We start from the raw sequence: 19,359 nt of genomic DNA on the forward strand, positions 1-19,359 counted from the left end.
CTACAGCCGAATTAAAAGCAAAGGTCAACAAACTGATCGAAACTGTGAACGCCAAGAAATCCGGACTCCACCTGCCAAAGATCATTGGGGAATATAAACCTCGATATGCATATGGAAATGTCAAGACGCACAAGCCTGGTAACCCACTTCGGCCAATCATTAGCCAGATACCCACACCCACGTACAGACTGGCGAAGCGACTCAACGGCCTGCTGACTCCTTATGTTCCTTGCGCCTTCAGCCTGAAGTCTCCAAAGGAATTTGTTGACTTACTGCGGGGCACACGGGCCACAGGGATAAGAGCCTCGTTGGACGTAGAATCGCTGTTTACCAACGTACCTGTGGACGAGACAATCGGAATGATAGCCGACAGAGTGTATCGTGATCCAGCCTGTACTCCTCTTGACATACCAGAAAATATTCTGAGGAAACTACTCCAAGCTTGTACTAAAGAGGCACCCTTCTTGAGCCCGGATGGGCACATGTATAAGCAAGTAGATGGGGTCGCCATAGGTTCTCCCCTAGGTGTCCTGTTTGCAAACTTCTACATGGGTACCATCCAGCAAAAAGTCTTAGTCGACATGAACTTGAAACCGGCCATATACTGCAGGTATGTTGACGACATTTTTACACAGGTACCTGATGTCAGACATCTGCAGGAGCTGAAGGAGGCATTTGAGCAGAGTTCCGTGCTGCGTTTCACTTACGAGATGGAAAAGGATGGGAAGCTGCCCTTTCTAGATGTAACAGTCATGGAAAAGGGCGGAGGTTTCCACACTGCAGTCTACACTAAGGAAACAAACATAGGAATGTGCCTAAATGCCAACAGCGACTGCCCAGACAGGTACAAGAGGAGTGTTGTTAACGCATATGTCGACCGTGCTCTCAGCCACAGCTCAGAATGGAAGCAAGTCGACGAAGAACTCTGTAGGGTAAGGCAGGTCCTGGTCAATAACGGCTTCTCCAATGGTATCGTCGAAGACATCATAAGAAGGAAAGTGAAAAGCCATGCAACCTCTGAAGAGACAACTAACACAACACCTATACCCCCTATTAGACTATTTTACAGGAACTTCTTTTCCACAGCTCATAAAACGGAGGAAAGGGTCCTGAAAGATATTGTTAATAGAAACGTTATCCCTACAGACAAAAATCAGAGGATACAACTGACGATTTACTATAAAACCAGAAAAACGGCCAGCCTACTCATGAGAAACTCTCCAGACACAAAACAGAACGCTTTAAAAGAGACTAACGTCGTCTATGCCTTCAAATGCCCACTTGGAGACTGTAAGCTCCAAAAAACCCAGTATATAGGCAAGACAACAACATCTCTTTCTAGGCATTTAACGATGCATAAGCAACAGGGCTCCATTAAGGAACATATAATCTCTTCCCACAACCAAACCATCGCCAGAGAAATCCTAGTAAACAACACAGAAATCATCGATAGATACAGCGATAGCAGGCGGCTTGACGTTTGCGAGGCACTACACATCAAGAAGTCAACACCAGCAATCAACAGCCAATTATTGCACAACTATATTCTACCCACCTCAAGACTCCGCTCCAATATAGAAGCATCAAGAAATATGGACCAATAGGCTTTCTACAAACACTTCTATTCAATATCCATTGTTTCGTGTTCTGTCTTGTGTTGATGAAATTAATACCCTATTAATACTCTTGTTCTGTCTTGTGTTGATGAAATTAATACCCTATTAATACCACATTTTGTTCTGTCTTGTGTTAATGCCACTTCACCTCTTCCACCTCACTCAAATGTAGATATAAAATCGGAGATACGTAAGTTCTATTCAGTTGTGTATTTGTGAACTAAAGTCTTTGAAAATGTAATAAGTTTTACGAAACGCGCCCGTGTCGCGTCAGGCTAGAAATAAAAATGAATTTTGGAGAATTGATTTTTGATTTACCTCCAACAGTGAAGCGTAATGTACGAAAGATTGAGAAAATTCGTGTTAGAATTATTAATCTTACTTTTTCGGTCATATTTAATAATATATGTCTACAGGAAAGACTGCTACCAAAATATACTAATATATATATATATATATATATATATATATATATATATATATATATATATATATATATATATATATATATATATATATATATATATATATATATATATTTATATTTATATATGTCGTACCTAGTAGCCAGAATGCACTTTTCAGCCTACTATGCAATCCGTTCAGAAAGGACTGTCACACAGCAGTGCAAGTTAAAATTAAGACAGTATTATGAAGGAGAGGAATGAAGTGTTCGGTTGTCCTAATTACTAGACTTTGTCCTGTGTTGGAAATTTCCAACACTAACACACTACCATTGTATTATAATACATCATTATTATATACTAATTACAGTAGTTATTAATTTCACTAACGGTAGTGTTAACATAAATTAATATTTCTTTATCTGAGCCTATTGCTAATATTCTCACGACATCGAGAGGCAGGATTGCGTCAGATAATGTCCATCTAAACATATTTATTACCAATATGTTAGAGAATTGAATGTGGTTCTCTAAAATTATCAGTATTCTGTACAATAATTAACTATGGAAAATATAGCTCCCAATAATCCAAAACCGAGAGTTATTAACTGAAATTATTATCAAGTAGCAGTTTTATCTATTACGTGCGAATGCTATGGAGGAAATAAAATTTCTCTTCATTTCTCGATTAACACCATTTAACGATAATATGATATTATTTAATTCCCTATAATTGCAACCCGGTTCTCATTAACGCATTACATCAGTAATTACCCGGAAAAGAATTATCCGTGGCTAGTAACTTCTGTTGTGAATGCGGGAGATGAGTTGAGGGAGGGCGGAGAGACACCGCCATATTCGCCATGCTGCTTAGCCTTGTGGAGACGCCAACAATCACATCGTGCGTGCCGGGAGAGTCGATTTCCATCAATACTACGTTAGGCCCTTGCATTTGATCGGCCTAGGAGCGTGCAATTGCTCCAGTAGCAATCTAGGATTGCTTCGGTGGACAACCAACAGGTTAAGTGCCTTAGTATTGTTTATATTGAGTACTCTTTACATTCTTGTACTGTGCACTGTCCATCGTTATGCTATGCGACCTCCCCAAACAATTAGTACGTCCATAAGGGATTAAATTTATTCCTTTTATGGCATAGTGAGGATATTAGATAGTAGGTGTAAACAATTAGTATATTCAGTTGATATTTCAGCTTGTGTTGTAAGCGGTCGTGGTCCTCATGTTCCCACGCCATGCTTGAACCCACGTGTTGCAGCAAGTAGCAGACGACGCCATTGCACCTCTACCTCTCCGTTCACTATTACAGCTAAGCAGCTGAAACCTTTCTATTATTTCTTTAATTGAGAAAATTCTAGATCAGTCGAAGAGATTTAGTTTATTTGATTTGAGATATCTAACGTAATATGTTAGCCTCATAGAAGTCAAATGAGAATAATTGTTTGGTTAATCAACATATAATCTTTTCACCATTAATCAATTTATCTAATGTTTCTTAATAGTATTTAGTAGAATTACTAATTTTTATTCGAGGAAGAACCAGCCTCGATGAAGCGTACTGGGAGTAGATTACTTCTGGTATTAACCCGCAATTTTGTGGAGGACGAAAAGTTTATTCTCGAACATTAATATATTATACAGCCCATAGAAGTTTAAAGAATAATCTTTAATAGTTTCTTATCCATAGGCACTGGTGTTTCAATCCTTATCATTTAACTTTATCTGTTTCCCTTTTCAGTCAAAATAGGGTGGTCCTTCGAAAAATTTAAATTAATCTATTAATTAAATATCAATCAATTAAGAGAGAGTAAGCTTTCTTCCCAACAACCTGTATTTCTCCCTCCCTCTTGGAATATGTCGAAAATTCCGACACTAGACTTAGATTTTATCATTACTAACACCCACTATAACCAGCAAACCTGGTTATACTAGTTAGTCAGAAAGGGATTACAGAAAGTGAGATATCTGTGACGTCACATCAAAACAAACATTTAACACATCAAGTATTCTTATGACTACCAGTCTAAGCATTAGAATCAATAGAAAAGTGTTTTCTATGCTTTAACTTAATGAACTACACCCTAAACTTATGGCTATCTCCTATTGTCAAATAATAGGCACAAATAGAACAATTCCATAAGAGACGCTCTCTAGGAGGAAGCCAACCAAGTTAGACATAATGTAAACAAACGCAAGCAGCCTGTGAGTTTCAACACGTTACACCCCAAAGATCGATCTCGAACCTTGAAGCCGAGCGGACGTCTGGACACCTCCTGCGCTTGGGAGCCGCCTGATCACGTCTTGTTTTCGCGTTTTGGCTTTGCTACTGCCGTTTGGCATTCCTTTTCAACGGTCCGATTGTACGTCGCCTGGCGCGTAACTACTATTTTTTCCTCCACACCACACACCCCAGGAAGCAGCCCGTGACAGCTGACTAACTCCAAGGTACCTATTTACTGCTAGGTAACAGGGGCATTCAAGGTGAAAAAAAACTTTGCCCATTTGTTTCTGCCTGGTGCGGGAATCGAACCCGCAGAATTACGAGTCCTGCGCGCTATGCACCAGACTACCAAGCCCCCTGTGTGGGGCGGGGCCGGTGCTTGTCACCCCAAGGGACTCTTGGGACTCCCCAATCATCTGCCCGTCTGTGCGTTTATTTGCCGTATGGCATATTAGTTTCTAGTGATTGGCGACACTCGTTTCGCGATTTGGCTTGGCGTTTCACGTTTCCTGGCTTCGCGATTCACCCTTAACGGGTACGCCGGGGCGTATCCGATCCCACGATCGTCGTCGCCCTTAAATCAACAACAACGACAACCCCAAAGATCGAATAATGATCGTCCAACAGTGAATTTAGCCACAGTGACCTCATCATCAATAACGGGAAGTGCTAATTACCCGACTAAACCCCATGTCTAGTAGTTGTTTTGGCTAATTTACTTTAGATAGGTTAGCCACTTATTAGCATGATAACACAAAACCAAGGGTAAGCCTGGTCTCATAAATTAACACAATCTACACATGTCTGTCATAACAATTGACTAGTAAGTTACTGTGCAATTGTTATTGTGTAATCATTTGGCAGGTAAGTTTGTGATGTACTGAAGAAGTTCCAGAGAGCTGTTAAACCTACACGAAACTGTTCAGACGCCAGCCTTGCTCTAAAAAAAACTAATAGCCGCCATTAACCCCAGTCCAGACGGACCGCATGTGGCAAATCAGTCTGATATTCAAGGACCAGCTCTCTCTCGCAACATATCAGCTGAGGCCAACAATAACAGTTATACTAACCATTTTAATTATAATACTAACCCATTTTATTTTAACAGTAGAACACAAATTATATAGTAGCTTAATAATACCCACTATTTGTGATAAAGGCTATACGTATAAACCTCCATCTATGTTATCAGGTAAATACCTAGCAGGATAACTTTTAAAATATACAGTCCACTTTGAAGTAATAAATATAATGTAAATAAATGATTTAATAAATAACTCAATATAAATAAGTCCAAGAATTCAAGAATAAAAAACAATTAAATGCCTGATAGGAAAAAAACACATTAGGAACCTGCCATGTGAAATCTAAATAAAGAGAAAACGAGCAGAGAGAAAGATCAAGACAGGAAAAGGTGCGGGTCAATATGAGTCAGTTCACCAGTATTGAAAAAGAGACAGAGAAGAATAAAGGACAAATGGTTAAAGGCGGCGGCTTCGGGTATTTGTGTGAACATCGCCCCGGAGGACGAGCTGACAGTTAAAATCGCCCTAAAGGAGCATAGGCTCCAGTAACAGATCCAACAGGTGTTTAAAATCAGGGAGAGAAAGGGGGGACATTTAGGGGAGCTAAATGAAACAGACAGTGTACCATTTATTCCCATAGATACAGGTAGCAGAGGAAGGATCGTGTAACTGGAAAAGAAGGGGGACAAAGGGAATTATGGACCAAGAGAGCAGTAGAGTTAGGGAGCTCCAGCAAAAGCTGGAGGGAGGGAGGGAGGGAACTATCAGGAGAAAGAGCCAAGCCATTAGACTATATATGGCTTGGCTCTTTCTCCTGATAGTTCCCTCCCTCCCACCAGCTTTTGCTGGAGCTCCCTAACTCTACTGCTATCATGATCCGTAATTCCCTTTGTCCCCCTTCTTTTCCAGTTACACGATCCTTCCTCAGCTACCTGTATCTATGTGAATAAATGGTACACTAGCTGGAGGGAGGGAAGGAGAGAAAGGAATAACCGCGGAAGCGACCAGAACGAGATCGAAGCATCCGACCAAACAAATTCACAAAGCCCTGAAAGTTGTAGCATTAAATATTATGATAGATATCGTGAGGAGACATTCACATATGGGACTAATAGAACAAGAACTCGGCAATGTGATATTATAGTGGCCAGAATACGCCTGGAATATAGACGTATCTGGCAGCTTTCTCAAAACTCAAATGTCGAGTACACATTTTGTCAATTTTGTGAAAGAGAAAACATGCACTCCCTTGAACATTATATTGTAGAATGTCCCATATGGACTGACTTTCGCCCTCCTGGGCTAAAGTATGCGTAGCTGTGTAATTACCATATGAGTACTGGAACACTTGATATAATGGACTTGTACCCTAGATTGACCATGTAACGTGTTAATTATACAATGAATGTATGTGATGTAACTCTATAACCTGAGCTTGCCAGAGCACCTTAATCACCTTCAGTGATTAAGTGCTTAATTGCACACTAGTTTCTCTATCAGTTATCTCACACTGTCAGAGTAAAAGAGACAAATGTATGCATGTGTGTGTATATATGTATGTACATATGTATATGTACGTATATGTGTGTGTGTATATGTATGTGTATAAAGTATATGTGGAAGGTGATCAGAATTCCATTTCACCTTTGTAAATGCACGTTAATGACACTATGTAAAAGACACATCGAACACTTTATGTAGGGCATACGTAAATCTGTGTATTTATGTATTTACGTATGTAGCTTAGCCTAGCATTTTAAAAGCACTACAATCACCTTCTGTGGTTGATTGTTCAATAAATCCCTGAACTATATGTTTAACAAATCTCTAACCCTGCCCATGGAGGACAGAAGAAAATGTATATATGCTGGGAGAGAGGCAGAAGGGAAGGGATGTAGCATTGTTAATGTGTGGTCACGTCTGTGGTAGAAAATAATAATAATAACAAAAAATCGGTTCCTGGAGACTGACACAATGCTGTGAAAACTGTGTGACCAGAAGTTGGAGTTCATAGAAGTTGGCAAAGAAACCACGAATATTCAATTGAAGGATAGAAATTGTCTAAAACAAATAACAGGAAACAAGGGAAAACAGTGTTCTGTACAGGTTCAGGATCATGATCAGTGAAATCAGGGGTGATGGGGCTGAGGTAGATCTAGCAAAGACGTCTGAGTCAAGGGGGCAGTAGGATGGCCAGAGGTGGACAGTTAGAGTCCTGAGTGGAAGGAGGTATTAGAGGGGGGAGGTCAAGGAATCGGGGGGGGGAGGAAGGGGGAAAAAACAGGGGAGTGCACTTGAGTAAGGGCAGCATCTGAGTGAGATTCAAGGGGCCAAGGAAATTTCCGTAACAGGAACAAATGACTTTGCCACTGGTATGGGAGGAGATGCAGGGAGAGAGGCAGAAGGGAAGTGATGCCTTCTTAACCGCTGGGTAGGAAGAAGAGGAGCCAGGTTTACGTTTTTTACTTAGACAGGGGTAGTTGCAGGAATGTACTGGGTGACAACCTCCAAAATTTCAGCAGGAGAGGGAGAATGGGAGCAGTCAACACGAAGACGGCTGGGAGGAGGTTGGACATCGGCCTGAACGGAGAGGTGTTGTGGAAAGCCAAAAGAAATAACAGAAGGAAGGGCTGAGAAGAATAATCGGGTTGAGATGGGAAGGAGGGCACAGAAGACAGAGAAGACCAGGATGGAAGAGAGAAAATGATGACCAAACCACAACTAAGAACATGAAGAAGGGATGTTTTGGTCAGTCTTGGACCATTATCAAATCAAGTAATAGAACAGATTCCTCTCTTGAGGTTATCTTGAGATGATTTCGGGGCTTTTTTGTGTCCCCGCGGCCCGGTCCTCGACAAGGCCTCCACCCCCAGGAAGCAGCCCGTGACAGCTGACAGACACCCAGGTACCTATTTTACTGCTAGGTAACAGGGGCATAGGGTGAAAGAAACTCTGCCCATTGCTTCTCGCCGGCGCCTGGGATCGAACCCAGGACCACAGGATCACAAGTCCAGCGTGCTGTCCGCTCGGCCGACCGGCTCCCAGATTGATTGATTGATTGATGAAGATTAGGCCACCCAAGAGGTGGCACGGGAATGAATAGCCCATAAGTGGTACAATTTTTTGTTCAGTAATTCTTTTCAGTATTCTGAGGTTGCATTTAATCGTCAAACTGATATCGCAGGGGAGGATACTGCTTGAATCTTTATGAGGGTGTCCAGCTGCTGGACACCTTTTTGGACCAGGAGAGTGGCTGTGTTGATGGCTTTAGGGTGGCCACTGCAAGATTCAGGAACTCTTAAAGCTCTTCTAAGGTCGTTGACATTCCAGAAGATAGTGAAGTAATGGCTTTTCTGTGACAGTTTGGCAGAAGATGCACTCTCTCTGTCGGGGTTCACCAATCTCCCAGTTGCATCTGTAACCTAGACGTAGTCTATATAACCTAGCTGCTATTTCCCTGTGGATTCCTTTTGGGATATTTAACCTTTCTAATTTGGTTACCTGAAGATACTATGTTGCAGAAGGCGAACCTTCAGCTACTCTCTGGTGTAGGTAGGCTTTGTTGAGGTGTGAGAGTTTTTTGGTGATGATGTTTTTTATGTTCTCTAGGCTGGGTTGAATTGTTTTATGTATCACTGGATGACGAGTTGCAAATTTAGCAATTTCATCGGCTTTCTCATTTAATGGGATTCCAACATGGGATGGAATCCAGTTTAAGGTTATGTTGAGTCCTTTGCCTTTACCTCCAGGATACAAAATGGTGGTAATTATTTCCACGTTATCATTCCACTGTTTTTGTCCTAATATTTGAAGTGCAGCTTTTGAGTCTGTGTGTATGATTGCATTTTGATTGTTTTGTGCAATCACATATGCGAATGCCTGTTGTATGGCAAACAGCTCAGTTTGGGTTGATGATACTAGTCCTCCCAGTCTCCAATATGCCTGTATGCTGGTCGTGCAAAGAGCAGCGCCAGCACTCTCATATTCTGTGTCAACTGATCCGTCTGAGAAGATGTGGGTGGCTCCTGCTACTGCAATGCTATATATTTGCTTTTCTATTATGCACCTTATGATTGTTGGATCATAGGCAGCCTTTTTCATTTTGAGACTTTCTATTACTATTTTGAAAGTAGGCTCTTTCCACGGTGCGGAAGAAGTGTAATTTGGGTGTGGTTGATCACCCTCTCTATCAAGAATCATGTTTTTTAAATGTAGTCTGTTTAGGACATTTCCTGCTCTTGCACCCCAAGAGTTTCCATTGTTTTGGCCAAGTCCAACCACCAAAGCCTACCGGACTGGGATTGGATCAGGAGAAATAGTTATCTTACTGACAATTGTAGCTGATAAATAGTACTGATAAATAGAACAGAGGAAGATACAGGCAAATATATCAAGTAAGAGAGTAAGATCAGAGGTCAGGAGCAGGTAAGAGAATGAGGTGAGAAGCAGAGAGAAGGTAAGAATGAGGAAAGGATAGGATGAATGTAAGAATAAGGTAAGAAAAGGATGACTGTAAGAATAAGGTAAGAATAGGATGAATGTAAGAAAAAGGTAAGAAAGAAAAGGTAACATCGTCGCTTCTCCAACTTTTGAGTTGTGGTTTGGTCATTATTTCTTCATTCACGTTATTATGACTCGTCGTCTGCATACCGAAGGGAGAAAACACCAGGAGGGGAACCATGGGAAAGACCCTCAGTTCCAGAATGCAAAGGAACAGAAAACGTGGAAGTGTTGGGGTCAAAGGCCTGGAAACAGTTGCGGAACCGAGGTGGGAATGGGCGAGAAGACTTGGAACGCCATGCACGAGCATAAGACATGCTGGAGAAAGAGGAAAGATGATGAACCTGGCGTCTCGACTCGGGGAAAGACAAACAATTGCGTTGTTTCAAATTGAGGATGATTTCCTTAAATTTGTAGTGCACACAGGTATGTGAGAAGATCATCAGTGTGGGCGTCACCTCAATTGTTGCAGTGAGCTTGGGATGAGCACTCTGTCTTAGAATGACCCGAGGCTCCACACAAAGGGGCATATAGACATCTCACTTGTTCACTTGAAAGAACCATGCCCAAATTTCCAGCACCTATTGCAGAGGCGAGGAGAGGAGATGTACTCCTGAATGGAGCATCTGACATCTGCAAGAATTACGGAAGACGTAAAGGACCAACTAACAAAAGAAGTGATTTTTACTACACGAAAAGGCTGATGACTACGATCACGAAGAGATCGAGTGAATGTATCAATCTGGAAGACTACATGACCTTGGGCCTCAGGGACGTATTTAATATGCTCATTACAGTCTTTGAATTCCATATCACCAGTAGTGACATGGTGCGGGAGAATATTGCATAGGAATGTATATTAGCCGGCTTGGACTACACGCATCTCTTCCCTTGCGTGATTACAACATGTATAGGGGTTATTGTAGGTGATGTATGAAACATCAGACACTGTAAGTATGATAGGAAAACGTCTGTGTTCTGGTAATTAACCATCATATCTACTATTATTTAAAGACGAAGAAGAGTTTTATTATGAAACATCAATGACGTGACTCAGTTTTTGTGTGCCTTGGTTGTTTTTATTGTTTAAGCAACTAAATAAAACAACCAAGAGATGTCGCTGTCCAAGAGATGGCGCTGTTTTTTTTTTAACATGTTTTTCCTGTTACAGGTGAGGCATGTATATAGTATGTATATGAAAACACGCGCCTATTCGAATGCAATGTTGTCATAAAACTTCAAAGCAATCCGTTAAGATGTTTCAAAGATTTCCCTCACATAAAAAACTCATGAAAAAAATAGCTTTTTCATACAAAGCATGTTTTTCCCGTCACAGGCATGACATCTATATAGTAAGTATATAAAAACCTGCTCGAATGCAAATGGAACGCGGTGTGAAAAAGCAATCGGTGAAGAACTTTCGTAGAGTAGCGATTTTGAATAAATGAACATATTTTTATTTTTATTGATATAGACTAGCTGTACCCAGCCATGCTTTGCTGTGACTCAGCAATGCATGCACAGGTGCGTCCCTCATCCATCATAGCAACTTTCCCCTCTCTCCCAGTCCTCCCCACCATTCCTCCCTTTACCCCATCTCTTCGTCCTCCCAACCATTCCCGACTTCCCCATCCCCTCGTCCTCCCCACGATTACCCTCTTCCCCCATCCCTTTGTCCTCTCCAACATCCTCCACTCCACCGTCCCCCTCGTCCTCCTAACCATTCCCCCCTCCACCGTCTCCTCGTCCTCCCCACCAATCTCCCACTCCTCCATTTCTTCGTCCTCCATACAATTCCCCCTCCCCCGTCCCCTCGTCCTCCCCACATCCCCCCACTCCCCAGTCCCCTTGTCCTCCCCACCATTCTCAATTTCCCTGTCTTCTCGTCCATACCATCCCCAACTCCTCCGTCCCCCACCCTTACCCCCTCCCCCTCTCCCCTCATGTTTCCCACCATCCCCCACTCCCAATCCCCTTATCCTCCCCACCATTTCCCACTCCCTCGTCCGATGCATTCCCAAATGATCTGATGTTCCCATCAGAAAATTGGGAACATCTAATGATCTGATGTTTCAATCACAGGAATATAACAAGAATAGTTAAAAAATAGATATGAAAAAAAAAGAAGAAATACAAAAAATAAACTATACCCACGAAATGAATGGCATGGTAAACAACACAGCTCAATTTCAACACAATGTCATACAAAACAATTAAATCAAAATGAAAATATATCAAAATCTATGAAAATTAAATTGATCAATGAAATCGGAAACATTGAAATGGAATCGTAAAATATTTAGGATAGCATTTGCTGCTCTTATATGCAACAGATGATGCTGTTTTTCTAAAAAAAACATGTTTTTACCAATCCCTGGTGTGTGGCATCTATACTTATACTCAAGAAATGAACGGTATGGTAAACAACACAGCTCAATTCCAATGCAATGTCACATAAAATATTAAATAGAAATGAAAATTAATCAAAATCTATGATAATTCAATTTGTCAATGAAATCAGAAACATTGAAATGGAATTGTAACATATTTAGTGCACCATGTGTTGCTATTACGTGCAACAAATGGTGCTGTTTTTTAAAAAAGTATGCTTTTACCTGTCACAGATATGGCATCTATATAGTAGGTATATAAAAACATGTGTGTATTCGAATAGAACATTGTGTCAAAATTTAAAAGCTATCGATGAAGAACTTTCGGAGATTACAGTGTGTGTTGCTGTTACATCCAACAAATGGCACTGTTTTTCAAAAAAGCATGTTTTATCACGTGACAGGTGAGGCATGTATATAGTAGGTATATAAAAACACACGCCTATTCGAATACAACGTTGTGTCAAAATTTCAAAGCAATCGGTAAAGAGGTTTCGAAGATTTCCCTCACATGAAAAACACAGTTTTTCAAAAAAGCATGTGTTGTTCCCATTACAGACGTGACATCTATATACTATGTATATAAAAACACGCTCGGATGCAAATGGAACGTTGTGTGAAAATTTCAAAGCAGTCAATGAAGAACTTTCGGAGATTAGCGATTTTGAACGAACATTTACTTATATATTTATATAGATTAAAAAAATGTCCAGTAGAGTGGCCTTCTCTCAGACTTTAAGTGTTCTTGAGAGTCTTTTGCTCTCATTCGCAGCAGCAAATTGGTAGTGAGGTATACTGAAGACGGCTCTGACAGGAAGATGGCCAGACTGATTGACACCATCACTCATTGTCTTATACCCACAGATGTATTCACCTAGTTGTACTTGCGGGGGTTGAGCTGTGCTCTTTTGGCCCACCTCTTAACTGTCAATCAACTGTTACTAACTACTATTTTTTCCCCACACCACAAACTCACACACATACACCCCAGGAAGCAGCCCGTGACAGCTGACTAACTCCCAGGTACCTATTTACTGCTAGGTAACAGGTGCATCAGGGTGAAAGAAACTGCCCCTTGTTTCTCGCCGGTGCCGGATGCTATCCAGTCAAAAACCGTCCCCCCCTCCCCCTCCCCCACAACTGCAGATGTGAGCAGTTAAGTCATCATCGATAAGAACATGATCAATATGAGAGCATCCTCTCCCATCCTGTGATGAAAAGTTAAATTTAATTTTAAAGTCATCATCGATAGCAGGGGCAATGAAAGTTTTCATCTTACATGAAAGCATTTTGTAGTTCATGTACTCATCTGGTCGAAAACAAATTGTGTTAATGTCACTTACTACAATGAGGTTAGCATCATGATATCAATTAGCAAACTGAGATGTTCAGCCATCACTTCTCCATTCACATCTGCACAGTTGATATTGATGCTGAAAGAAGCATATATATTCACACATGTATGATCAAATACTGTCAGTCACCATTATCGACATCTGCAGCCGTGGTGAACACTGATACGATATTGACATAAACTTTACATTGGTTGTTGTAATGCAACAGGATAGCAATTCCGCAGTAGCATATTGACCTGACAAGTTAACAGAAATTTCAGTGATGACAGTGTAAAAAGGCCCGTCTACGAATTTAAATATGTTTTAAAATTTAGATAATCACCAGCATGCACGTTAACTATAACAAAAACTCACAAAGGCTGTAAACATTGGAGGATGTGGTCTGAAGTGGTTGTGTGGTCATGGTAGTAGTGGTGCTCGAGACTCAGCATTACACAGTGATGGCGGGTGAGGCCAGCCAGCAAGTCTGGCAGGCAAGGCAGGGCAGAAGGGTCACTCTTGATAGAAATAGATACCTTAGATGGCTTGAGGTGTGGTAGGAGAGCTGCATAGCTCCTCACACGGCTGTCACTTATATCTATACCTCTTTTAGAATTGATGAAGGGGGCCACGGCCTTAGCTGTGACAGAGAGGACATTAGTGTTCTCGAGAAGATCGAGCCACTGACTCTCACGCCACATCCCAGACTCGTGCAGGAGTGCTACAACTTCCCGCACCAAGGCCTCGGGCACCTGGTCCATGGTTAGATGCAACAGCCCGGCCACATGCACCAAAACATTTTGGTACTTGCCTATGCCAACTTCATCTGTTTTTAAGGTCTCTTTCAACACTTTCCGGATAATACCAGAACGTGAAGGGAAATGTGTATTATTCTTCAGTTTTATCATAACATGTTTCCACACTCTCCAGAACCTGCTATGTCGGGCTGGTGTCGGTGTGGATGGTGAAGGTGTGGCTGATGGGGAAGGTGTTGTGGGAAGTGTTGTTGTAAGCTTGTCATGTGAGACTTTGAGAGCATGAGACTTTAGCTCGCACTTGATGTTTGCCACAATATGTTCAGCACTGTAGTAGTCTTGGATTCCCTTGTGGGGTGCAGAGTAACGCTCTTGGACGCCTTCCCATGTCCAAATGGGCTTCAAGCTTAGGAACGCTGACAGTAGCTCCTCCTGAGGTAAACCTTCGTTTTTACAGGTCAATTTTACTTGCTTTATAATTTCATTCTCAAGGATCAACTGATCACGGGAGAGACTCTCAAGCGATATCCGGTAAATCACCTTTAAAATCCCTTGGATCCCGTCCTCTAGGTCGTCTTTAGACATGGCGTTGGTCTGTGGATGATTGGCCAGTCTCTCCAATAACTTACTTAGACACAGACGGTGAATTTTATTGTAAAGCTCCGTTTGAGTGATGGTCGTCATGTTCTGCTCCTCTGGCGCCTGATCCCAGATGTATACCAGCAAAATTAAGTTCATTGGTAGCGATAAGTGTTCCTGAAGACCTTTTAACTTTTCCACCACCTTTACCAGCTGCTCAGTACTTCGTTCACTCTTCGTCATTTTCTTTATCACCTGATGATTTAGACGTAAGAACTCGAGAATTCGGTCCTTAAGTATACCTCGTAGCTCAGCAATTGTCACTTCATATTCTCGAGGAATCGTATTCTTAAACATTTCAAGCTTTTCTGGTCGAGACGTGCAAATGAATGTTGTGTGCGAAGCATTCTTGAACTCTTGCAAAAGACTGTTCACAAGTTTTCTCGAGTTCTCATTAATTTCATCAAGGCCATCGACTACAATTAGCAGCTTGCAAAGCTTCATCAATCTTGGCAAGAGGTTCCTGAATTTTAATGATACATCTGGCATGAGGCGGTCCAGGAGGTCGAGGTAGGAGTGTACGATAGAGTTCCTACACTGTACCCACAGCATGAGTTCGTAATTATCTAGGCCTTTTATTTTGCCTTGATCTTTTTTTATCCAATCCTGTGTTACCATTGTCACCAAAGTAGTCTTGCCGCTCCCGGCTACACCTTCAACCAGAAGTATTTGTGGTCGTGCAGAGAGTCCCTGTTGCTGGGAGGCAGCACTCACAGTAGGGTGTAAAGCTGGGCTCGGTTGTTGGGAAGCAGCGCTCATAGAAGGAGGCGCAACTGGGCTCTGAACAAGTTTAAGAAGTTCCCGATAGTCTATGTGTTCACCTTCACCTCTCCGTTTTCCATGTTTGACCTCGATATCAACAAATATTTTGTCAACCTCAAGCCAAAGGTTATCTGTGATAAAAGACACCGGGTTAATATAAACAATGTTTTGGAAGACCTCCTCCAATCTCTTGCTGCTATTCTCAATCATAAGCTGCTTTATTTTGTCACTGCAATATTTTATTAAATCTTCTTCTCCAAGAATCTCGTGTTTGATGTTATCCAGATCATCTTCGACCTGCTTGATCTCTAAGTTTACCTCAGCCTCGTCCCGTCCATACCGTTCTCCAGAAGCCTTAAGACAGTTAATCAAGAAGTCCAGTAGATTATTTGTCTGTTTCAAAAGTTCTTCATCAGAAATTGCAAGTTTTCCGTGAAGAGCATTGTTTCTCATGTTCTTTATGGCTGTAACGTAGTACTCCATTTCTGAACTTTCAGTAAACCATTTTGGGTCACTGAACTCCGCCACATCCTTGCAGGCAAGTTTGATGCTCTGGAAGAGCAGCGATACATCAAAATCTGATCCGTCTGGACTGTTATCGATCAATTCCTTTTGAGTTTTATTAAACTTTCCTGGTTTTCCCAAGTCATTTAAGTAATCATCCAGCTTGATATTATCAGGCTTGTCTGGCGTTCCCCAACGGAATGTTTTATACAAGACCCGTCTGCCACAGTCATTTAAAAACTTGTTAAATCTGAACCCATTATATTCCTCGTTAGATATAGCAGCCATCACTCAAAACGGAAATGATACAGCAATATAGTGCAGCTGACAAGTTCCCAGAGACTTTGATAATTAATTAATTCGCTTTTTTGGCAGTGATGTACTCCTTTCATAATTCACAGCTGACGGTCAGTGATGTACTCCCTTCATTATTCACAGCTGACGGTCAGTGATGTACTCCCCTTATTATTCACAGCTGACGGTCAGTGATGTACCCCCCTTATTATTCACAGCTGACGGTCAGTGATGTACTCCCCTTATTATTCACAGCTGACGGTCAGTGATGTACTCCCCTTATTATTCACAGCTGACGGTCAGTGATGTTCTCCCCTTATTATTCACAGCTGACGGTCAGTGATGTACTCCCCTTATTATTCACAGCTGACGGTCAGTGATGTACTCCTTTCATTATTCACAGCTGACGGTCAGTGATGTACTCCTTTCATTATTCGCAGCTGACGGTCAGTGATGTACTCCCCTTATTATTCACAGCTGACGGTCAGTGATGTACTCCCCTTATTATTCACAGCTGACGGTCAGTGATGTACTCCTTTCATTATTCACAGCTGACGGTCAGTGATGCTTCACTCTCTCACTTCACTCTCCTTTACTGTAAAATAAAACAAAAGTCATTGTAACGGTACAACAAATGGCAGACTATGAGGACATATTATAAGAATAATTTAAATAGCAGAGTATGAGACAGATCACATTTTAGCAATAATTCAAGCAAACAGACTACGAGACAAGAAACACTGCAGCAATAATTCAAGTGGCAGACTATGATACAGAACATATTGTAACAGTACTTCAAGTGGGAAACTATGTGAATGGACATATTGCAGCAGTACTGCAAGTAGCAGACTATGTGACAGGACATATTCTAGCAGTACTGCAAGTGGCAGATTATGTGACAGGACGTGTTAGGATTAAGGTATTTTGTAGGATTAAGGATCCTACAATACGTTACAATGTAGGATTAAGTATCCAGTTATTATTTAGGAATAAGGTATTTTGTATGATTAAGTGCTACATAGGTTAGGTGTATCATGTTTTGAGCAGATGCTCTTTTGTTAATAAGCATTGTAAATAGTAAGTCATGTAACATATACCGGTGACGTCATTGTTTGTTGTTGTTGGAATAAAGCCATGTGGAGAGCACGTTGGTTTCTCCTCCTGCCCAAACATTACAGTGGCGACGAGGATTAGTAACACCTAAGGCAGAGAGTCGGGTACAAGACGAGATGTGGAGGATCAGGAGTCAGCAGAGTACGTCGTGTGGAGGAATTTAAGACAACATTTGAGTTGTGCAACCTTCCATGGCCATGGCAACCTCAGAGGTCATCTTAATGGAGCCGTTTGATGCTACCAAAATGTCGTTGGACCTGTGGCTGAGCCTGATGGAAGCAAACTTCCAGTACTATGGGATTAAGGAGGACACAAACAAGAAAACTGTAATGTTAGTTTCACTGAGTATAACAGTTTATAGTGTCCTTGGTAACGTTTGTGCGCCAGAGCTACCACACAAAAAGACCTCTGAAGACCTCTTTAACATCCTTTATCATCATAATATAGTGAAACCTTCATATCACAGGAGTTTGATGGATTTCCAAAAGAGGACGAAAAAGCAGCAGGAGTCTTTACAGGATTTATATGTAGAATTGAAGACGTTGACTAACCACTACAACTTTGGAGCACAGTTTGATGGTCGAGTGAGAGGCCAGTTTTTCATGGCAGTAGAAAATGGGATATTTTTCCCTAATCTGGTGGCAGAAAACTTGGATTTACAATCGATGACTTCATGGACAGTGCTAGAGAAGATTTTGAATCTGGATAGAGCTTTTGGAGGTAAGAAATCTACTACCCAAGAAATCATAGTAGTACAGGGTCAGACAAGATGTAAACACTGTGGGTACTATCACAGTAGTAGCAACTGCAAGTTTAAGGACTACATATGCAACTTTTGTGACAAGGAAAGTGTTCAGAAAATACTTGAGCAGAAGGAGCAAGGCCTTGGAGATGATACCACAGGGGAATGCAGGAAGAAGAGGTAACGGTAAGGTGGTCAAGGCAGTAGAGGAAGATAAACCATCTGAAGAGGCTGCAGGTGAGGGAAAACAAACTATATTCGGTTAATGAAAAAGTATGTTCGGTGAAGTCACAAGTGGTAAATTTTGTAATGAATGGGAAGTTAGTTCCCTTGGAACTGGACATTGGTGCTGCAGTGTCAACACTGTTTAGAGATTGGGCAGATACCTTGCAATTGAATGTAAAACCCGATGGAAAATCATTAAGTGCATACAATAATGTACCAATTATGATCTATGGCAGAGTGTCAGCAAAAGTAGGCTATAATAGGAAACAAAATGTCCAGGATTTTTTATGTAATGGTTTCACATAATCCTAACCTATGCGATAAGGATGTCATGGAAAAGGTGGTAATTTTCTTGACGGGCCTGGATGAATTGTCGATAATTAAAAAATTTAAATGTGCCGAAGATATGTTGTAAAAATATTCAGTGGACGCAAGTAAGCAAATTAATAGCATAGTGGCCAAAATTAACCTGAAAAGTGGGGCATCACCTAAAATCTTAAATGGAAGAACAGTTCTATTCCATTACAAGCAACTGGTCAAATCAGCCCTGGAAAGGAATGTGGCAGAATGCATCTTAGAGCCAATTACACATAGTGAGTGGGCAGTCTCAATTATACTAGTGCTGAAGGCAGACCAGAAATTCATGAGAATCTGTGTAGATTTTAAAGAATTTAATGTTCGCATTCATTGCAAAAAAATACCAATTGCCCAAGATAGACGAGTTGTTGTCAGTGGTTTGCAAGGGGACAATTTTTTTCTAAGATTGACCTGAAAGATGCCTACTTGCAAATTCCTGTAGAGGAGGAGAGCCAGAAATTT

General features: G+C 41.3%; 1 protein-coding gene across 4 annotated transcripts in view; it reads right to left on the reverse strand.

Moving 5' to 3' along the window:
- Positions 1-19,359, reverse strand: part of LOC123746346 (uncharacterized) — a 225,027-nt gene that overhangs the window by 183,837 nt on the left and 21,831 nt on the right. For all 4 annotated transcript variants that reach the window (XM_045727805.2, XM_045727804.2, XM_045727803.2 and 1 more), the window contains exon 2: positions 13,882-17,055. In XM_045727805.2, the coding sequence (XP_045583761.2) occupies positions 13,882-16,454 (2,573 nt within the window). In that variant the 5' untranslated portion in view covers positions 16,455-17,055. The remainder of the gene's footprint in view (positions 1-13,881; positions 17,056-19,359) is intronic.

Source organism: Procambarus clarkii, chromosome 80, assembly GCF_040958095.1.
Source record: "Procambarus clarkii isolate CNS0578487 chromosome 80, FALCON_Pclarkii_2.0, whole genome shotgun sequence".
Classification (NCBI taxonomy): domain Eukaryota; kingdom Metazoa; phylum Arthropoda; class Malacostraca; order Decapoda; family Cambaridae; genus Procambarus; species Procambarus clarkii.